The sequence below is a fragment of the Giraffa tippelskirchi genome, chromosome 9 (assembly GCF_054371585.1).
Source record: "Giraffa tippelskirchi isolate mGirTip1 chromosome 9, T2T-mGirTip1v1.2.pri, whole genome shotgun sequence".
NCBI lineage: Eukaryota > Metazoa > Chordata > Mammalia > Artiodactyla > Giraffidae > Giraffa > Giraffa tippelskirchi.
Window position 1 is genome coordinate 91,108,909 of NC_137283.1, and position 20,647 is coordinate 91,129,555.

Genomic DNA, 20,647 nt, shown 5'->3' on the forward strand with positions numbered 1-20,647 from the left:
GGAGACTACTAAGACCAGCCCGCCTTCAATCTCCTTGCTCATATGTAAAGTGAGGTTAGACGGGATAACTCTTAAGGTTCCAGCATTAACACTCTGTGAGTCAACATTTTATTTATTACTAGATCCCTTCTAAGATACTATGCCATGATGGTGGAAGGCCTCATGCATGATAAAGTGGAGCTTTTGGTTGTAAAACACACCTAAAGTTGGCTATGCTGCCATACTCCACCACTGAGTAACTCTTAAGTCTGTTTCTTCAGTTATAAAACAAGAGTTATGATGACGACTCTTCCTGTTATGCAAGGATTACACACTGAGGTATATGAACTGCCCAATATGTGCAAGACTCTCAAATATAAGTTCTATTGCTTTCCACTGACCTATGCTTTGCTCTTCCATTGCCATAGTCTCCACTCCAGTCCCAATCATCTGACCCACAGATGTGCTTCATCAGAGACTATTTTTTCTGAATTCCCTTGACAAAGTTGGTTCCAAAACATATATATACATATATATATATTTTTTTTTTTAGCCTCACAGATATACTTCATAGCTGAATCTGTTGACCTCAGCTGTAAACTAATCATTACTTAAAAACCTGAAGCACATAAATGTTCTGTCACTGCATTTCAGTATAAATCTAGACAGCTGCAAGGAAGCTGCCACAACTTTCCACTTCAGTGTTTGATGCAGTACATGACCCTGTCTACCTTCTGACTGTGTAAGTAACCAAGAGTCCTGGAGGAAGGCATGGCAAGCCACTCCAGTTTTCTTGCCTGGAGAACCCCCATGGACAGAGGAGCCTGACGGGCTACAGTCCGTGGGGTTGCAAAGAGTCGGAGGCGACTGAGCAACTAAGCACAGCACAACCAAGAGTCCACCATCCCCCCTCAGTTCTCACCTGGTTAAACAAGTCAATTACATTTTCAAGCATCTTTGCAGCTTTCCTTTTCTCATCTTCTGATTCTTTGGCTAGTTGTTTTATCTTTGTTTCAGCAGCTTTACTAAACAGTACCTACAACAAAAGCATACAAAAAAAAATCACCAAACACTAACCATGCCCCAGTCGTAAGTACGATCATCCCAACTAAACTACTTTTGAAACTCTCAGTGAATCTGGAGAAACCAAGGGGATAAAAATGGCAGCTGTAGAATATATGAAATTAATGTAAGATCAAATCAGAACTCAGAAGGTATTATAGGATTATAAAATTGGGTTACCAAAATGTAAAGATTACCAAGAAAATAATCACCCGGGCAAAGGTGAATGTACATGGTGAATGTATGATGTTGCTGTCAGCCAGCTAAACCAGTTCCGGGCAACCAGCTTCCTTAAGCCTGACCTGTATCTATTCTACTTTGAAGAATATAATTCACTGCCATTAGTACAGTTTTCTTGACTTAATTTTTAAGGACATCAGCTAAGCAAAAGTAGAAAAGAGGTTCATCATACATATTACACTATGGCAAATAGTGCCATGGGTCTTTAGTATAATATGCATCATGCTCCTCAGGATTCCTGCCGTTCTGAATTGCTTGCCCACACATGATTTTAGTGCCTTCAGAGGCCCAATACTGAAAAGGAGTAGCACAGTACATTCGGCCTATTGATGAAATACAAAGTTTGTTGGTAAACTAAGATGCACTGGTCACTTGTTTTGTGGAACCATAGCCACTCCCATTCATTTACACTCTTCACTAGGAGATCTGAGCAGATGCAACAAACCCTATGGCCTGTGAAAACTAAAATATTTACTAGTTCAAAAGCATTTACCAACCCTGCATAAGATCACTGAAGTTATATTTCAATTACATTTTCTAGGAACTTACTATTTTTCTTCTCATAGTCATGGCCTATTCAAGCCAATTTTGAATTAATGAGAATTATCTGACGTAGATAACTTTTTCTGTTAACCATCTGAAATCCACTTATGAGATGAGGCTAGATATTAAAAAACATTTAATAAAGAAAAATTCTGAACCTTATGAATGTACTACAGACCTATTAATATATGTTAAAATGGTTAAGTATTAGGATATGCAAATTATATCTCAAACTTTCATTCTCCCTCTGCTAAGAGTCATAAAAAATTTTATATGCCTATTGCAAATTACTTTAAACTCATTTCTAGTTGCTTATAAGTTAGTCCTCAACCTTTTCACACTTTGGAAGAAAAATTTTATATGATGTATAAATTGCCTAGTTGCAGGGGAGTTAAGATCTACATATTTTCGAAGAAACTATATAAATTATAGGAACAAATTAGTATTATCTCCGACTCAATGGACATGGGTTTGGGTGGACTCCGGGAGTTGGTGATGGACAGGGGGGCCTGGCGTGCTGCGGTTCATGGGGTCGCAAAGAGTCGTTCAGTTCACTGAGCAACTGAACTGAACTTCACATTCAAAGGAAGATCATTACAATCTAAAAGAGAGCCACAGTTTCACAGAACATAAGAAAATATCAGCTAAATCATTTCTATCACCATCTCAATCATTTCAACAAAGTGGAATATTACCTATTACTAACTAGGTACAGAATTCCATCTTTAGAAAAAAAACAAAGTGCAAGCTAAAGGCAGGTCATTATTTATGAGAACTTACTGTGCCGTGCCCATTTGCTTCAAAGTAAACACCAATGTCAAACTCTTGAGCTTTGTGGTGCAAATGTTTGACACCAGTTTTAGTACAGTAGACAGGTACCTGAAACACACATATTTACAAAACAACAGCAGTTAATCAGAAAATATTCACTGTGTACTTACCAACCTCGATGGTGTGGCCACTCACCTTGAGCCAGACATCCTGGAGTGCGAAGTTAAGTGGGCCTTAGGAAATATAGGAACAGAGCTAGTGGAGGTGATGGAATTCCAGCTGAGCTACTTAAAATCCTGAAAGATGATGCTGTTAAGGTGCTGCACGCAATATACCAGCAAATTTGGAAAACTCTGTGTCGATCACAATAAACTGCAGAAAACTCTTTAAAAAATGGGAATATCAGACCACCTTACCTGCCTCCTGAGAAACCTGTATGCAGGTCAAGAAACAACAGTGAACCAGCTATGGAACAACAGACTGGTTCAAAATTAGGAAAGGAGCACGTCAAGGCTGTATATTGTCACCCTGCTTTATATAACTTATATGCAGAGTATGTCAGTGAATTGCCGGGCTGGAAGAATCACAAGCTGGAATCAAGATTCTGGGAGAAGTATCAACAACCTCAGATACGTAGATGATACCATTCTAACGGCAGAAAGCAAAGAGAAACTAAACAGCCTCTTGATGAGGGTGAAAGAGGAGAGTGAAAAAGCTGGCTTAAAACTCAACATTCAAAAAAAGATCATGCGAGAAAACAAGATGGCGGAGGAGTAGGTGGAAGTGGAGTACATCTCTCTCCATGGATACATCAGGAACACATCTTCAGACAGGGAAGTGCATGCAGTACACCAGCTGAGAGCAGACAGGAGTACCTGACCAGTGGAAAAGAATATATAGAACCATGCAAAACTCAGTACGATGAAGGAACTAGGGGGAAAAACAGGAGTGTTAGTAGGACTGGACCTGCCCTCAATGGGTGGGAGAACTGAAGCAGGGTTCTGATCCCCACAGCAGGGCAATTGTCTGAGTCAGAGGAGAAACATTTAAGGCTGAGAGTGAAATAGCTGATCTGTCGCAGCCTAAATGGAATGAGAATCAGACAGTCCTTGCCAAAGCCATACATACCCCAGACAGGGACCCAGGTCCCCTGGAAGGCACAATGGCTGGCAGCTGGAGTTTAGGGATTGTGGAGCAATCTCAGGGCAAGGGCTGCTGTTGGCTGTGGAGAGACGGATGGAGGGGTTGTGAGGGAGGAGATCGTGGTGGGAAATGCCTGTGAAGGAAAGCCAGGCAGCCATGGAAACAAGGCAATACTGCTGAGTCACACGTAGAGGGTGGAGCCACCACCACAGCCTCTCTCTCCCCACATGCCAGCATCAGCAGCTGAACAATAGAGGCCAGCCCATCAAATGCCTGATGCACTGAACTACAGAGTAGGACCCCAGCCAGGGGCTCCCCCTCTATGTGCCTGACTTGCCCAACAACAGAGAAGGACCCCAGGCAAGGGAAGCCTCTAAGTGCCTGAACAGGCAGAGCTACAGAGAAAGACTGGCCAAAGAGGCCTTCTGATCACCAGCTACAAGAGGATCAGAAAAAGACTGAGAGGGCCATAACTCCTGCAGCAGAGGCAGTCCACGTCCCTGCACACTTTGCGCCGCCAGGGTTCCCGCCAGCCAAGCAGCTGCAGCATCTTCACACTCAACTCACACTGGGACAGAGCTGCCACAGGCAAAAAAAATCTTTTGTCTATGCACGCAGGGTCGCTTCAGTTGTGTCCAACTCTTTGTGACCCTGTAGACTGTGGTATGCCAGGCTTCTCTGTCAGGGAAGGGGGTTCTCCAGGCAATATTGGAGTGTATTGGCCAATACTGGTTACCATACCCTTCTAGAGCACTAAATTTCCTGCTGGCCTAGCTGCCAACTCCCCTGAGTACCTGGTGCTGCCAGAACCCCTGTGACCCAAACAGCTGCCCCACCTCCACACCTGGCCCTCATGGGGCAAACCCAAGTCCTCCAGGGCAGCCTCAAGAGCAAACCCCAGTGGACGACCCAAACATGCAGAGGTGGAAATAAAACCACAATTGTAAGCCAGGGGAAGTGTGGCTAAGGAATAAGACCCAAAACCTTCCCACCAGCTGTACAAGCTGCTGATTAAATCCAAACGATCGACTAGGCAGGCTCTGTGCCTATGGAATATATAAAAGGACATTAAGAGCTCCCACATAAGAAAAAGCACTAGTCCTGATGGCTGTGGACATTGGAGGCAAGAACACACAGGAGTAGGACCAGATTAGAATCTGAGCTGCCCCCACAGAAGGTCCAGAGATCAGCACAGTGTTGGAAGGCATCCTAGGGAGGTGAGGTGGGCTATAACTCCCAGGGAGGGAAAGGACTCTGACAGCAGTGACTCAAGAAAAACATTTATTATTCTTATGCTTTGACTTGTTCTGTAGATTCTTCTGGGTTTTGTTTTTCCTCCCCCCAACCTGTTGGCAGCTGTTGTCCATTTTATTGGCACGATGAAATCTAATTAAGATTCTGAGCTTTTTTTTTCCTCAGTCACATTTTTTATTGTTATAAACCTCTGCCTATACCCTGAGGAAACCAAAATTGAAAAAGACACATGTATCCCATTGTTCATTGCAGCCCTGTTTACAATAGTTAGAACATGGAAGCAACCTAGATGTCCATCAACGGATGAATGGATTAAGAAGTCGTGGTACATATACACAATGGAATATTATTCAGCCATAAAAAGGAACACCTGTGAGTTGCTTCTAATGAGGTGGATGAACCTAGAACCTATCATACAGAGTGAAGTCAGAAAGAAAAAGATAAATATTGTATTCTAACACATATATACGGAATCTAGAAAAACGGTCCTGAAGAATTTACTTACAGGGCAGCAGTGGAGAAACAAACATAGAGAATAGACTTGTGGACATGGGGCGAGGGGAGGAGACGGTGAGATGTATGGAAAGAGTAAACTCACATTACCATACATAAAGTAGATAGTCAACAAGAATTTGCTGTGTGGCTAAGGAAACTCAAACAGGGGCTCCGTATCAACCTAGAGGGGTGGGATGGGGAGGGAGATGGGAGGGAGCTTCAAAAAGGAAGGGATATATGTATACCTATGACTGATTCATGCTGAGGTTTGACAGAAAACAACAAAATTCTGTAAAGCAATTATCCTTCAATAAAGAAATTGAAAAAAAAAAAGATCATGGCATGCAGTTAGTTCCATCACTTCATGGCAAACAGATGGGGGAAAAATGGAAACACTGACAGATTTTCTTTTCTTGGATTCCAAAATCACTGTGGACAGTGACTGCAGCCATGAAATTAAAAGATGTTCTCTCCTTGGAAGAAAAGCTATGAAAAACCTAGACAGCATATTCAAAAGCAGAGACATCCCTTTGCCGAGAAAAAGTCTGTGTAGTCAAAGCTGTGGTTCTTCCAGTAGTTATATACGGATGTGAGAGTTGGACCATAAAGAAGGCTGAACACCAAAGAACTGATGCTTTCATATTGTAAAGTTAAAAAATAGATAAATAAACTAATAAAAATAAAAAAAGAAAAAAACTGTGGTGCTAGAGAAGACTCTTGAGAGTACCCTGGAGAGCAAGATCAAACCAGTCAATCTTAAAGGGAATCAACTCTGAATATTCATTGAGGGGACTGATGCTGAAACTGAAGGTCCAATACTTTGGCCACCTGATGAGAAGAGCAGACTCATTGGAAAAGACTCTGATGCTGGGAAAGATTGAGGGCAGGAGGAGAAGGGGGCGACAGAGGATGAAATAGTTGGATGGTATCACCATATCAATGGACATGAGTTTAAGCAAACTCTGGGAGATGATGAAGGACAGGGAAGCCTGGTAGGCTACAGTCCATGGGGTCGCTAAGAGTCGGACATGACTTAGCAACTGAACAACCACCATTTAACATCCTAGGGAACAAAGCTCCTGGAACTTAGTCTAGTAAGACTAAGCAATTAAAATACAAAGCCTAAGTGTCCCTGTGGGGGAGGGAGTGCACAGTAGAAGCACACAGCCCAGGGTAAAGCAGGGTGAGAGAGCTGAGGGGCCCCTCATAATGAAAGATTCCAACTGGGGGACTGACATGATCTCATCGTTTCAGAAAGCTGTTTAGCTACAATGTGGAGAATGGCTTAAAACCAAGGTCTTCCAGCTTTTACCATAAAGAGTCAGATAACTAATATTTCAGGCTTTGTAGGCCATGTGGTCTCCATCACAACTGCTTGATTCTGGCTCTGCAGTGAGAAAGCAGTCACAAGACCATATGAAAATGAGAGCATGGCTGTATTTCCATGAAACCAGAAACAGCTGGCAGGTTCAGTGTGGCCCAGCGGCCACTGTTTGCTAAGCTCTGGCTTGGGTTAGGTGGTTTCTATGGCTAATCCTAGTAAGAAACCAGTGACTAGAGTACCAACAGTGGGCAGCAAGTCTCGGATGGATCTGCAAGAGAATGGTTAAGGAAAGACAGCAGCAGAACTGCCAAAGAGAGCAAGCTCAGATGGGTCTGGCATTTGACTGGGTTTAGGAGACCTTGGGAATGGCTAGGGCTGAAAAATATTTAATCTACAAGAGAATGTGTTGAGAAGGAAGAGTTACCAATGTTCAGTTTCCTCAACAGGGTATCTCAGTATAAGCCATTTTTGAGACAGAAATTAAGGAAATACCAAAATAACCCAAACACCAAGAATCTCTGTGAAAGGCAGGCAACTGGGCCCCAGATGGAGTTCCTTGAGTGGGTTTACTGTAACCATATATTTAAAGCATATATTTACTGTAACCATATATTTAAGTCAGGGCACCAGCTAGTCACCTCCAGACATGTTTTATGTGGCCTAATCACTATTTCTTTTAAAGGCTGAATCAGCTGCCAAGACTTCAAAGGTAGGAAATTCATACCAAAATTCAGATTTTCAGCTTCTCCTGAAGACTCTGACCAAAGGTGACAGCAGCTGGCCTGGCCATATCCTCCAAGTCTATGCCCACCTGCTGGACTCATTCACTTCTCCTATCCAAATCCGAAAGGAACCTGACTCTGCCATTCCTGCTTTAAAAAAAATGGGATGGCCACAAAAACTAGTGAAATGCAGGAATTTAACACGGGATAACACTGACGTTGGAAAATATCACACTAGCCAGGGAGAGAAAGAATTACTTTCTGCAGACCCAATTTGGGCCCTGCAGCCTCTAATTCTTAAAGCAGGTGGGATGTACAAGGGAGACTCACCTGGTGGATGCTGGGGAAATGATTAGAAACAAAATCTCCTACCAACCCACAAAACATCTCCACAGAAGAGTAAGACAAGTTTTGTTAACTGAATAACCAATAAGCCAGACTGATGCACATCACAGGCAATCTGCTAAGACAGCGGTCCCCAACCTTTTTGGTATCAGGGGCCTGTCTTGTGGAAGACAATTTTTCCACGGACCTGGGGGTGGGAAATGGTTTTGGGATGATTCAAGGGCATTACATTTATTGTGCACTTTCTATTACTGTCATCACATCAGCTCCATCTCAGATCATGGCACTAGATCCTGAAGGTTGGGGACTCCTGGAAAGAGAATGCAAAGACAGAAAGCAATCCCACCCTTTTACACACCTCAAGATAACTCGTGACCAAGATTTCTCCTCAACCACATGAGAGTCAGCCTCTTTTGAGCCTGAATAGATCCTGTCCTTGGCCACGTTTCCAAGGACCCAATTTTACAAAGAATAGTTCACTCAATCAGTTTAGCCGGAATCCCCTACCCTCCATATCAGCCCAAAGTCCCTACCCCATAGCATCTGACCACCCAGGCCTGCCGTCAACAGAAGTCCTATTAGGTTGGTTTAGCTAGAACCCTCCCTGAGTTTCCTCTTGGCAATTTTCCATTCACCAACCCACTCCCTGCCCCCATATCCTATTCCTTGGCTATAAAATCCCCACTTTTCCTTGTTGTATCAGGAGTTGAGCCCAGTCTCTCCCCCACTACAAAACCCCATGGCAGTCTATCTACTGAACAGGTCTACTTCTCAGGAAGACTTTGCAGTACCTTTTGTCATGCGTGTGTGCGTATATTAGTCACTTAGTTGTGTCCGACTCTTTGCGATCCCATGGACTACACCCACCAGGTTCCTCTGTCCATGGCATTTTCTGGGCAAGAATACCAGAGTGGGTTGCCATATCCTTCTCCAAGGGATCTTCCCGTCCCAGGAATTGAACCTGGGTTTCCTGCCTCGCAGGCAGATTCTTTACCATCTGAGCCACAAGGGTCTGTCCTAAAGCTGTGGCCACTGGGTTTGGCTAATTGCCCTTCTCCAAAGGAATGATACAATTTCTCACATCTCTCTGTCAAGCAGATGGGTGCCCGGCTCTAAGTGGTAAGGAGGTGAAACTCTCAGGAGGCTAAGAGTTGGGATGCTACCTTCCTTGATGTTTATGTTTCAAAGAGGTACTCGAGGCCCTTATAGAAAAACCTTAACTGTAAAACTGACCTATTTCGCCTTTCAAAAGATTGACATTACAAAAGGACAGAGAAAACATAAGTTTTCTAAAAGAAACACTCTAGGAAAAGGGAGGAAGGAAAGTCTCTTTCCCTTTCTGCATCAGGGACAATTTAATTTTTTCTTATTTTTGATTTCTAGTTACCTTTAAGTGCAGTTTCTCTGATGGCTCAGAAGTAAAGAATCTGCCTGCAATGTAGGAGACCTAGGTTCAATCCCTGGGTCGGGAAGATCCCCTGCAGAAGGGAATGGCAACTCACTGCAGTATTTGTGCCTGAAGAATCCTATGGACAGAGGAGCCTGGCAGGCTACTGCCCATGGGGTTGCAGAGAGTCAGACATGACTGAGTGACTAACACCTTCACTTTCTACCCTTAGGTAGACAACAGCTCAGTTCCATGCACTTCAATCTATTCATTTTTATGAGGGCATTATTTTCCTCACAGAAATACCTCACAACAAAAGGTAATGATGAAGAAGCTACCAAAAACTGGAAAGTGTTCAATACCTTCATAACTTCTTCCAGGTACCGTGTTGAACTTCCATTGGCATATGCAGTTTGTACAACACCGAGACTCAAACCATCTCCAATCTAGACAAAAACAAGGACAATTACCTTGCCATCAAAGGCAAAGACCCTACAAAAGCAAACCTATAAACAGAGTTCTAAAGGATGACAAAATGATCAGCCAGTCCGGCCATCACTTAGTTTTATGCAATAAACAACTCACAGAAAATTTATATGTATGCCAGGAAGTACTTTTTTAAGTATTATTTAAAGCAATTCTACAAGGAATTCTTTTTAATCACCTGATTTCCTTTATATTACTCCATGGATTACATTAGGATTCATTCTTAGTGTTGTATATTCTGCAGGTTTGGACAAATGTATAAGAACATGTTTCCATGTTTATAGTATGTAATTTTCAGCCCTAAAAAATCCTCTGTGCTCCATCTATTTATCCTTCAGCATTCATTTCTCCCCAATCCCTTGAAACCACTGATCTTTTAACTGTCACCATAGTTTTTGTTTTTTTTTTATATAATATCCTATAGTTGGACCCATAGTGATATACACAGCCCTTTCAGTTTGACTTCTTTCACTTAGAAATATGCATTCACATTTTCTCCATGTCTTTTCATGGCTTGATAGGTTTTTTTTTTTTACCATTGAATAATACTCCTTTGTCTGGATGAACCAAAGTTTATTCACCTATGAAGGACATCTCAGTTGCTAAAGAACCCTTTTTAGAGAAATCTGTCATTTCTTGATCTCTTCAGTTTTTAATAAAAATACACACTGAATTCTTAAAGTATACCTTTCCCATATTATGATAATTATCATTACATTTTATACTTAAAGCTAATCTGAGATTTCCAAAAGAGCATAACATAATAAACCCCACGTCACTAAGGTTATCATAATCATAGTAAATAAATCCCTCAGAGGAGACTTTCTATATAAACTCAAGGCTCTGGGGAATGAGGTTCGTGGAACCCTCATTAAAATGTCGATTACTGACTTCCCTGGTGGTCCAGTGGTTGAGACTCCACGATTCCACTGCAGGGGGTGTGGGTTCAATCCCTGGCTGGGGAACTAAGATACCACATGCCCCACAGTTAGGCCAAAAAAAAAAAAAGGCAGCTATGAAGAAACCAGAACTTTGTGAAGCTCCAAATCATGAAGCTCTCTGCCAGTATAAAAGAGAAAAGACTACTCCCTTTGGGTTCCAAAACCAGAGCCCTACCATTGAAATGACTGGAATGACCATTTCTTTTTGGATTTTCTAGCCACAGATGTGAGGAACTTCCCACGAATCATGCCTGAGATGTTCAAGCAACTGCCTGATACAGAACAATTTCCCCAGTGAGTCTTGTTTGAAAGGGTGGTCAGCCCCCGCACCGTACCTCCAACAGGAGCTCTTTGAGGAAACTGCTAATGAGGGTGGCTATCTTGTCTCCGTCTATGAGATGAAACTGACCATCTGCATCGTGGTAGTAGTAAACGATCCTGTCTGCATCTCCATCGAAGGAACAGCATCTTTCATTGGCCTTCATTTCAATTCCTAGCACCGAGAATAAATCAAAACACATTTCAGTCTAAGAAAGGGGGATAAAATTTAATGTAAAAAGTTTTAGGTTTTTCTCTCACACTAGTTACAGAGGGAAATTTTTTTTCCGTTAAGCACTGTTTACAAGTGACCTTCTGTGTTATACAGAAGCATGTCCACTATGACTTTTCAAGAGGTGTTTAAAATTATCCTTCCAGGACTTCAGCAATACTAAACATGTGCTAGGTAAAGAGTGAGCCTGTCCTTAAGATTTACAAAAATCAAATTTCAGCTGAACAAAGTTTCTCCCAATTTGTGAACTGAAGCCCAGTTAAAAGGAACAACTGTCTTTGTACCTGCAGATAAAGAACCATTTCTATCCTTAAGTGACCAAGCAGAGGGTATAATCAAATGTAAGTAACTGGAGTATTTTGTCAATGAGGAAAATCCTGATCATTCCTCCCGTCTGAAGCTCCACATAAACATATATTGTTTTTGAACATGAATGGAGATAACTGTTTCAAAATCAAGGGAAGAGAATTCATTTAAATGGAAATAAAACAAAAAAACACACCCTTCCAAATAAAACCAGTATCTTAACCTTTAAATAGTAAACAGGTTTACTGGTATTTTTACATGGTAAATTCTTTCACAGCTAAGTGAAAAAAGAGCACTCAAAATCTATCTAAGCTGAAACCCTATATGATACTAAAATAAAATTCCCTTTTACAAGCCAGTAGTTTGGCAACACAAATTCCCATATAGTGCTTTGAAAGAAATAGATATTAAATTGAATTCAATTTCATTTCCCTTGTACTACAATGCCCATCCTTATATAAAAAATAATCAGCAGCAGATAAGGTATGTGCTTTAATCCTGAAAAAAGTGATTTTCATTTCTTTACATCATCAGTAACTGGTATTTCAGAGCAAAAAATTACAACCTGTGAGATTAATGTCTTGTGTAATTTACATAGTTTACTGAAACCTGAGTGACTGTCACATCAAATTTTAGGTAACATGACTGTTCCTTTACCAGAACAGATGGACAGCAGCAGATGGACAAATCCACCCGAGACCCACAGAATCAGACCCCCTGGGATAGAGCCCAGGAAATCTACACGCTCACCAGCCTTCCAGGTGATTCTTATGTCTGCTAAAGCTTAAGAATCACTGCTCTAAAATTCCACGTCCTGATTTTGCTTTCTCCACCAGATTTCCTGCTCCCTGTGAAGAGTCACCAGACTCTCAGGGCCGAGAGCAGCCGTGTTCTGCATGTCGGTGCACGGCAACAGCAAGCAAATGAGGCCCAGATGTCTAGCGGCAGCGGGGCCAGGACAGCTGCACGACTCTCACTCTCCTCGCCACCTCTGTTTGCGAGACTGGTTTCAGACAGAGCACTAAAAACACATTTTTTGCATACCCTGTGGAGGTTTCTGATGACTTTTCACAAAGTCAGCCCCACATAAATGATTGAGTTTCCCTTTGGTCCCATCGTTGAACAGCTGAACTGACAGCCCCTGGGAGAAGTAGTGTTTCATTTCTGCCAGCTTCAGGGCCCCTATGCCATTTGCACAGTCAACCTTAAGTGTTCTGTGGTCATCTCTACTGCAGAAGGCCTGAAAAGGAAAAGACATGGAAGAAACATTTCAAGTTACCAAAGTGAAGCATAAAGCACATGTATGTATATGTAAACATCTTCCATTATTTCAGTTAACTTGTCTATTTTAACCCAGGAAACAAAAGGGTACCCATGTTCATATGAAAACTGTAAAACACTGAAGTAAGATTTTAAAACACCATTTTCTGGTCACAGATATTGGAAAAGTTTTACAGACTGAATAAATTACGGAAATGAAGCTTTATTATAATTTAGGCTCCATTTAGCAAGGTCCCTTATTAGTCTGTATTCCACGGCAGTCATTCAAATGTGGGCATGAGTATACAGATGAATGAGTAGCAATGATATCCGTCATTCTCTTCATAGTGTATTACACCACCGGGCAAGTCTGGTTTTTTTCCTGGCAGTCTCCTCTCCTACCCACCCTCACCCCAAAATGTAAGTTCTATGAGAGCAAGGACTTGGTTTTGGTCAACAATTCCTAACAATAACATATGCTCAATATTGGCTGATCAAATGAATTATACCCCTCAAATCTCTTTGTTCAGGTTTAGGAAGCTAATACACCTTGAAGAAAGATTTTCTTAACAGTAGATGCTTCCAGTATGATGCCAACAGCACCTACAGTAACTCTAAGGGCAAATTCATCTGCATGAACACTTATGAAAACTGCAAGTTCACCACGTTTCTCCTCCAGTGAGCTCAAAAGGAGACAAGCTGGCACTTGAGACCCTTTGCTGCAGTGCTCGCACCTGGACAAAGTCTCCTCCAGCAACAAAATACAAAGAGAAGAGGGAATGAAAATAACTGCGTGCATGCAGCTGAGGCAAATTATGGACAACAAGATACGAAAAACCATCCAAAAAAACCCAACTGCTACTTCTGAAGAGCTGGGAACAAAAGCAGGGTACTACCGTGCAGGCCCCCTGCACGCAACATCAGCTAAGGGGTGGACAAACCACCTAAGCCCTCCTCTAGCCAGAACCCTGGACACGCTTCTTCCCTCCAATGTAAGGAATCACCTCGGCCTCCCTTCAGCAAGCAAGCGAATCTGTGGTTTTTGTTCCCTTCTGCTGCAGCAGGAGCCCCAGTAAAGCCCTGCCTGCATTTGTCTGGCCTCTTACCAATTTCTACTGATTTAGGAAGCCAAGAACCCTAGTCGGTAACAAGAACATACTATGTGCCTTGCCAAGTAAATACCAACACAGAGTTAGCTGGGTACAAGGGCCAGACCTTGCAGAGCCCTGGAAAGAAAAAGGAGACAGGCCAAATTTTTGGAAAAACAAAGAAGAGTAACAAATATTTAAATATTTAATATTCAACTGATGTTCTTTTAAGCAACTGCTCAAACTCTAACCACATTCGAGAGATTTTGACCTGTTCGGTAAGTTCCACAAAGGCCGAGGACAGTTTCTGGTAGTAACCTTCTACAGTTGCCTTTCCATACTGGCCATTGCTGTTTCGACAGAAGACCATGTAGTGAAGCTGGGGCGTTGTCAGCAAGCCATAATCTGTCATGGAAATACAAAAAGCCATTTAACCCAGTTCTTAACAAAGTTTAAGACTCACACTGTGTCAATTTCAGGGTCATAAATCCTCTTCAAAAAAAGACATCTCAGAAAATACAAGAAACGCTAAGTTTTAAACCACCCAGAAATATGCATAAACATCCACTGAAGTCATTAAAACTACAGGTCATGCTGTGATACTGTGATTTATACTAAGAATCATTCATTTGATCTGTCTCCATTTCTGGCAGAGCCTCCACAGAAAGGCATCTTTTCTTATGTTAATGAGGTAACTTTCAGAAGGCCCTTAGAAAGCTTGGGGGGGAAGGTTGGTTGCCAGGGAACCAACCACAGGATTAGAGAACTGAAACTTATATTCCTCCCTGCCCTCCTCCAACCTCCTCCCAAACTCCAGGGAGGGGAGAAAGGAGGTACAAGAGGTTGAGTTCAAACACCAAAGATCTAAGCAGCCATGCCTATGTAAGGAGGCCTCCATAAAAACCCTAAAGGATGGGGTTCCAGGATGGGGAGCCAGTGGAGACTGCGGTGCCCAGGGAGCATGGATGCTCCATGCCCCTCCCCATACAAATCTCTACCATCTGGCTGTTCCCGGGTTACACTCCTTATAATAAACTAGTACTCTAGGAAGTAAAACACTTCCCTGAGTTCTATGAGCCTATCTAAACAAATTAATCGACCCCAAGGAGAGGGTGGTCAGAAGCCCCAGTGACTGGCATCTGAAGGTAGGGAGGGGCAAGGTTTGAAGCACTGAGCCCTGCACCCGCGGGATGTGGCCGCCAGGTGGATGGTGTCAGAATGAACTGTTCGGTGGTGGAAGAGGCACACAATGGACACATACTCAGTTCTAAAAGAAATATGAACTACTAATGACAGCAAAACCAGTCATCTGGTATAGATGGGTGTCAATGTACAAAAGTAATAACTGAGTTCTATTTTCATAACATTATAAACTATGTAATTCAGATGAACCCTCCTTTTAAAAACAACCAAAAATGAAAGATAAAAGACTTTTATCTCTTTTCAAAAAGAACTGCAGTACCAATTAGGCCAAAGTTAAGTAAGAGAGAATTCCAGGATGCAAGATAAGAGAAGCCAGTTTTGCTCTGAGGGCATTCCTCTAAACTAGGAGTTGAGCAACGGTTCTCTGTGTAGAAGGTCCATGCTGATCTAAGACATGCAACCCGGCAGAACAGGCCTTCAAGAGCCTGAAGCCCCAAAGGCCTATTCTTCAAACCAGAATTCACATTACACAACCCAAGGCTCACTGCAGCACTATTACAATATTTACAACAGCCAAGACACGAAGCAAACTAGATGTCCACTGACAGAGGAATGCCTAAAGAAGATGTAGTACATATTACAATGGGTTATTACTCAGTCATAAAGACTGGAATAATGCCATTTACAGCAACATGGATGGACCTAGAGATTATCATACTAAGAGAAGTAAGCCAAAGACAAGTATCATAAGACATCACTCATATGTGGAATCTAATTTTCAAAAAATGATACAAATGAACATATTTACAAAACAGAAATAGACTCTCAGACTTCAAAAACAATCTTATTGTACCAAAGGGGAAACATGGAGGGGAGGGATAAATTAAGAGGTTGGGCTTAACATATACATACTACTATATACAAAATAGATAATCAACAAGGACCTACTGTATAGCACAGGGAACTCTATTCAATATTCTATAATAGCCTACATGGGAAAAGAATCTGAAAAAGAACAGATATATGTATAACTGAATCACTTTCTGAACATCTGAAACTAAATGCTATAGATCAGTTATACTCCTATATAAAATGGATGTGAGAGTTGGACTATAAAGAAAGCAGAGCGCAGAAGAATTGATGCTTTTGAACTGTGGTGTTGGAGAAGACTCTTGAGAATCCCTCGGACTGCAAGGAGATCCAACCAGTCCATCATAAAGGAAATCAGTCCTGAATATTCACTGGAAGGACTGATGCTGAAGCTGAAACTCCAATACTTTGGCCACCTGATGCAAAGAACCAACTCATTTGAAAAGACCCTGATGCTGGGAAAGATTGAGAGCAGGAGGAGAAGGTGGCAACAAAGGGTGAGATGGTTTGATGGCATCACCAACTCAATGGACATGAGTTTGAATGAGCTCCAGGAGTTGCTCAACAGGAAAGCCTGGCGTGCTGCAGTCCATGGGGTCGTAAAGAGTTGGACACGACTGAACTGAACTGATATAATATAAAAATTAAATTTTTTAAAAGAAGGACTATTCCTCAGTGCAGAGATTCCCAGATGGCTCAGTGGTAAAGAATCTGTCTGCCAATGCATGAGAGGAGGGTTCGATCCCTGGGTCAGGAAGATCCCCTGGAGGAAGAAATGGCAGCCCACTCCAGTATTCTTGCCCGGAAAATCCAAAGGACAGAGGAGCCTGGCAGCCTACAGTCCATGGGGTTGCAAAAGTGTCGGACACAATTTGGCAACTAAACAACAACAATTCTTCAGGGCAAGACTGAGTCAGAAGTGAGTAAGCCCCCAGGGCCTACTCCCCAGAAAGCTGACTTGGCACCGAACAGAGCAGAGGGGAAAGTCCATTCCTGAAGAGTTGTCATCACAAGTACAGGCCTCCAGGGACTCCCAGCCCAGAGGCACAGAACCGCAGGGATCCAGAAGAATGCTGTTGTCAAAGAACCTTATCACCCACCAGCTGGGCAGTACCCCGAGCAGAAGCAGACGCTAAACCCCGCCAGGGCAACAGACCTTCATCGTAAACCTCAAGAATGTCCCACAGATAACTTTCCTAGAAAACAAACAGCTTACAGTCAAAAACAGCTAAACACACAAGGGGCTATGAGTAAGAAGCAAGAGAAACAGCAAAAGTGGACCAGGATCCAGTAAATATACTGTGACAAAATTTGTCAATGGTCTTCAAAGTCAAGCATAAGAGTCTGGACAGAAAGCAAACAGTCACTTTAGGTTCTTAAGCCCTGAAGCTGTGTAACAGAAATGGTATTTTGTGAAGGCAAGGTTGGCTCTGGTATAAGGATTAGATGGGAGAAGGTGGAAGAGCTTTAAAAAAAAAAGTAGGTAAAAGCTCTGACCAGCTCAGTGGCAGCATATAAGGAGAGACAAACAACAGTCCAAAGACACACAGTGAAGGCTGAAACAAGTGGATTTTGTGACCAGTAGCAAAATTACAAAATAAACATTTACTAAATGACAGTGACTCAATAAAAACATCACCATCCATTCTACAGATCAACCCAGAAACCTAGCAGCCATTCTTCACACCTCTAACCTCACCATGAATCACAAAAATCCTTTAAATTCATTACTAATTTCACCTTTTCCCATTTTTCTCACTAGCACTCAAGTCTTGCATGAATCTACTACATAGTCTTTTAGCTGGTTTCTCTTCCTTTCTGATGACCAACTCCCTCCTCTCTCTAAACCACAGCCAGAGGGACTGGCTTAAAGTGAAAATGTGATCCCATTCGCTGGCATAAACTCCTTCAGCAGACTTCCACTATACTGAAAGTAAAACCCCAATTCTCCCCATGACCTGTAAGGCTTAGAATGACCCAGCCCCTGCTCACCTCCCTAACCCTATCTTCTAGTAGCTTCTCCCAGTCTCCCTGAGCTGCAGCCACATCAACCGCCTTTGATTTCCTGAAATACGCTAAGTAGAAGAGAGCAATGAGCAAAAGGTGTTTGTTTGTTTTTAAATCACTCTCAAATTTTTCTAGGTTAAAACACTAGAAGAGTGATGGTTCTAGAGTTAGAATGACAGAGCTGGAAAGGCCAACCATTGTGTGGATGGCAGAAAGAACATGACAGGGGCAGGGTCAACCTGGGGAGGGGGCAGCCACCTACGTGGAAACACAACCCAGACGAGTGCTTTCAAAACCACCTGCTGGACATCCCTGGTGGTCCAGTGGTTGGGAGCCCACCTGCCAACGCAGGGGATGGTCAGGGAGGATTCCACACGTCACAGGGCAACTGAGCCCGAGAGCCGCAACTACTGAAGCCTGAGTGCCTTGAGCCTATGCTTGGCAACAAGAGAATGCGCCGCAATGAGAAGGCTGCACACTGCAGCTTAGAGAGCAGCCCCTACTTGCTGCAACTAGAGAAAGCCCGCATGCAGCAACGAAGACCCAGTGCAGCTGATGGTAAAATTTTTTCTTTTAATTATTGGAAAAAAAAAAACCCTGCCAACAGGTCAGGGAATCTACTTACTGAGACCTGGTCAGAATTTCTCCATTTTTTTAATGAAACAGATGAACGCATGTCATGGAGGATGCTAAGCACTGTTCTCTGAAAACTGTTTCAGTTATTCACACAAGCACACTAGACCCATGTCATGATACAAAATGGGTTTCTTACTACAGGCTGAGATATGCCGCGAAACAGACTCCTAGAGGGATCTACATAGCAGGTAGTCAGAACTGTCTGATGAACTGATGAGTGAATGAATAAAAGAATATTTGCAGCTGGAGCTATGGCAGCAAGGATGCTCATTCAGAAATGAGGCAGAATGAAAGCAAGAAGTGAGGAAAGCCCATATGCGGAGAGACAGAAGAGGATCCTGCAAACAGGACAGTACGGAACAGTGGCTGAGGAAGCAGGGAAAAAAGAGGGGGAGAGCACTCTGTGGATAGCTGCCAACAGATCAACTGAAATAAAAAATTTAAAATGTAAGTTCTGAGAGTTATTCTTAGATCACAGATCCCTCTGAGTATCTGACAAAAGCTACAGCCCCTCTCTCTAGACAAGCGCTTGTGCAGGTAACACGGTGCACTGTACCCAGAGGTCCACGGGGTCCGGCAGCTCAACCAAACACTCCCTGGGGAGGCCCAGGCCCCAGGTGAATTCCTGCTTTCTAGCAGATGAGTGTTGGACAGACATTTCCCTGGAGGGGCAAGGACGGGGACTCACCGCCAGTAGGCTTCTTATAATTAGAAGAGCAAATAGAGAAGCAAACCAGGCAAGTCTGGAAGAGGCCAGGTTAACTGGGAATTGAGGGAACACACAGGAGGTTGAGAGGATCAAGAGAAGATACTTTTAAATGAGAGAGATCTGACACTAGGAGAATTCACCTCCAAGCACAGTGCATTCACAAGATGCACAACCAGTGTGAGAAGAGGATACCAGCCTATTTCGTTGCATTTAATTCTTCACTTGGTAAAATGGAAAAGATCATCTACCAAAACTTAAAAATCATGATTACAAGCCAGTCAAAGGTATTTTTCATCATTATTTGTCACACTGACTCCACACATGATCAGTTATTAAAGAATACCTGCCTGATAGTAACAAGAACTCCCCAGAATGAGTTTTTCAAGTAACTCCAAGAGTTTTTTTTATCAGTATGTTCAGCCTTACTAAAGGAAGTTGTTTAAGATCAACGCTGCCTACAGATAATCTCCTACAGGTAAAATATAACATGCATGACCAGAAAAAAAAATTTTTTAATTTTTAACTTAAAATGCTAGTAGCTTATATCTGTAAATTCACTTTAATTTTATTTTCAAACTTTTCTAAATTAAATTATGTATTCACTTAGAGATTTTTTTTTTTTAAAGATTAATTTACAAATCAGAACAAGTACATACCATGGAATTGACCTCCTAAAACTGTCACGCCGTCTATTACAGACTGTGAAAGTTTCTCACTGCTGGGCCTAGGAAAGAAAAGGAAGAAAATATTACATCTAATCCAAGACCAACTGAGCTGCAAGTTCTGAAAGCAAACGCAGAAATTCTGGGTTAAAAATTTCAGAATAATAAGTCCACTGTATTCAAACTAAATGAAACCTGCACAGCCCAAAAACTCTGAAAAGAAATACGGGTAAAGTGTAAGCATTTTCCAGTAGCCTTTCTCAATATGTTTCTTGGAAAGAGTTTTGCCTTTTAAATGAATTTAGGAAGTAGATATAAACTTTAACACTAATATAACTGTAACACTAATTACTCCTACACTCACTTTTTCAAGTTTGATGATAACAACACATTTACTGCTTGAAAACAGTAATGGTAAATACACACAGAGTGTGTGTAAGCCAAGGCTAGGTGTTAAACCACCAAGGATAGAGAATCTAGTTTTCATGTTAAAAAGTCAGAATAAATTATTTTTCTATCTGAAAATAAAGATCAATATACATATCTGCTTTGTAGAACAAGATTTTCTATATCATTTAAACTAGTTAACAGGTGAGAGAAAAACACACGTGGATGGATTTACCATGAGATGATAGCTGCTTCAGAACATAAATCACGTGGCTATTCATTACCTACAAATCCACAATCAGTGGTAACACATTAAGGGTAAAACACTTAATGGGTA

General features: G+C 42.1%; 1 protein-coding gene across 9 annotated transcripts in view; it reads right to left on the bottom strand.

Moving 5' to 3' along the window:
* The window catches only part of PGM3 (phosphoglucomutase 3), a 28,448-nt gene that overhangs the window by 2,813 nt on the left and 4,988 nt on the right, over positions 1-20,647 (bottom strand). For all 9 annotated transcript variants that reach the window (XM_081530453.1, XM_081530452.1, XM_081530451.1 and 6 more), the window contains 7 exons: positions 19,918-19,985; positions 14,168-14,301; positions 12,593-12,788; positions 11,028-11,185; positions 9,628-9,711; positions 2,605-2,703; positions 902-1,015 (listed from right to left, as the gene is read on the bottom strand). In XM_081530453.1, the coding sequence (XP_081386579.1) occupies positions 902-1,015; positions 2,605-2,703; positions 9,628-9,711; positions 11,028-11,185; positions 12,593-12,788; positions 14,168-14,301; positions 19,918-19,985 (853 nt within the window). The remainder of the gene's footprint in view (positions 1-901; positions 1,016-2,604; positions 2,704-9,627; positions 9,712-11,027; positions 11,186-12,592; positions 12,789-14,167; positions 14,302-19,917; positions 19,986-20,647) is intronic.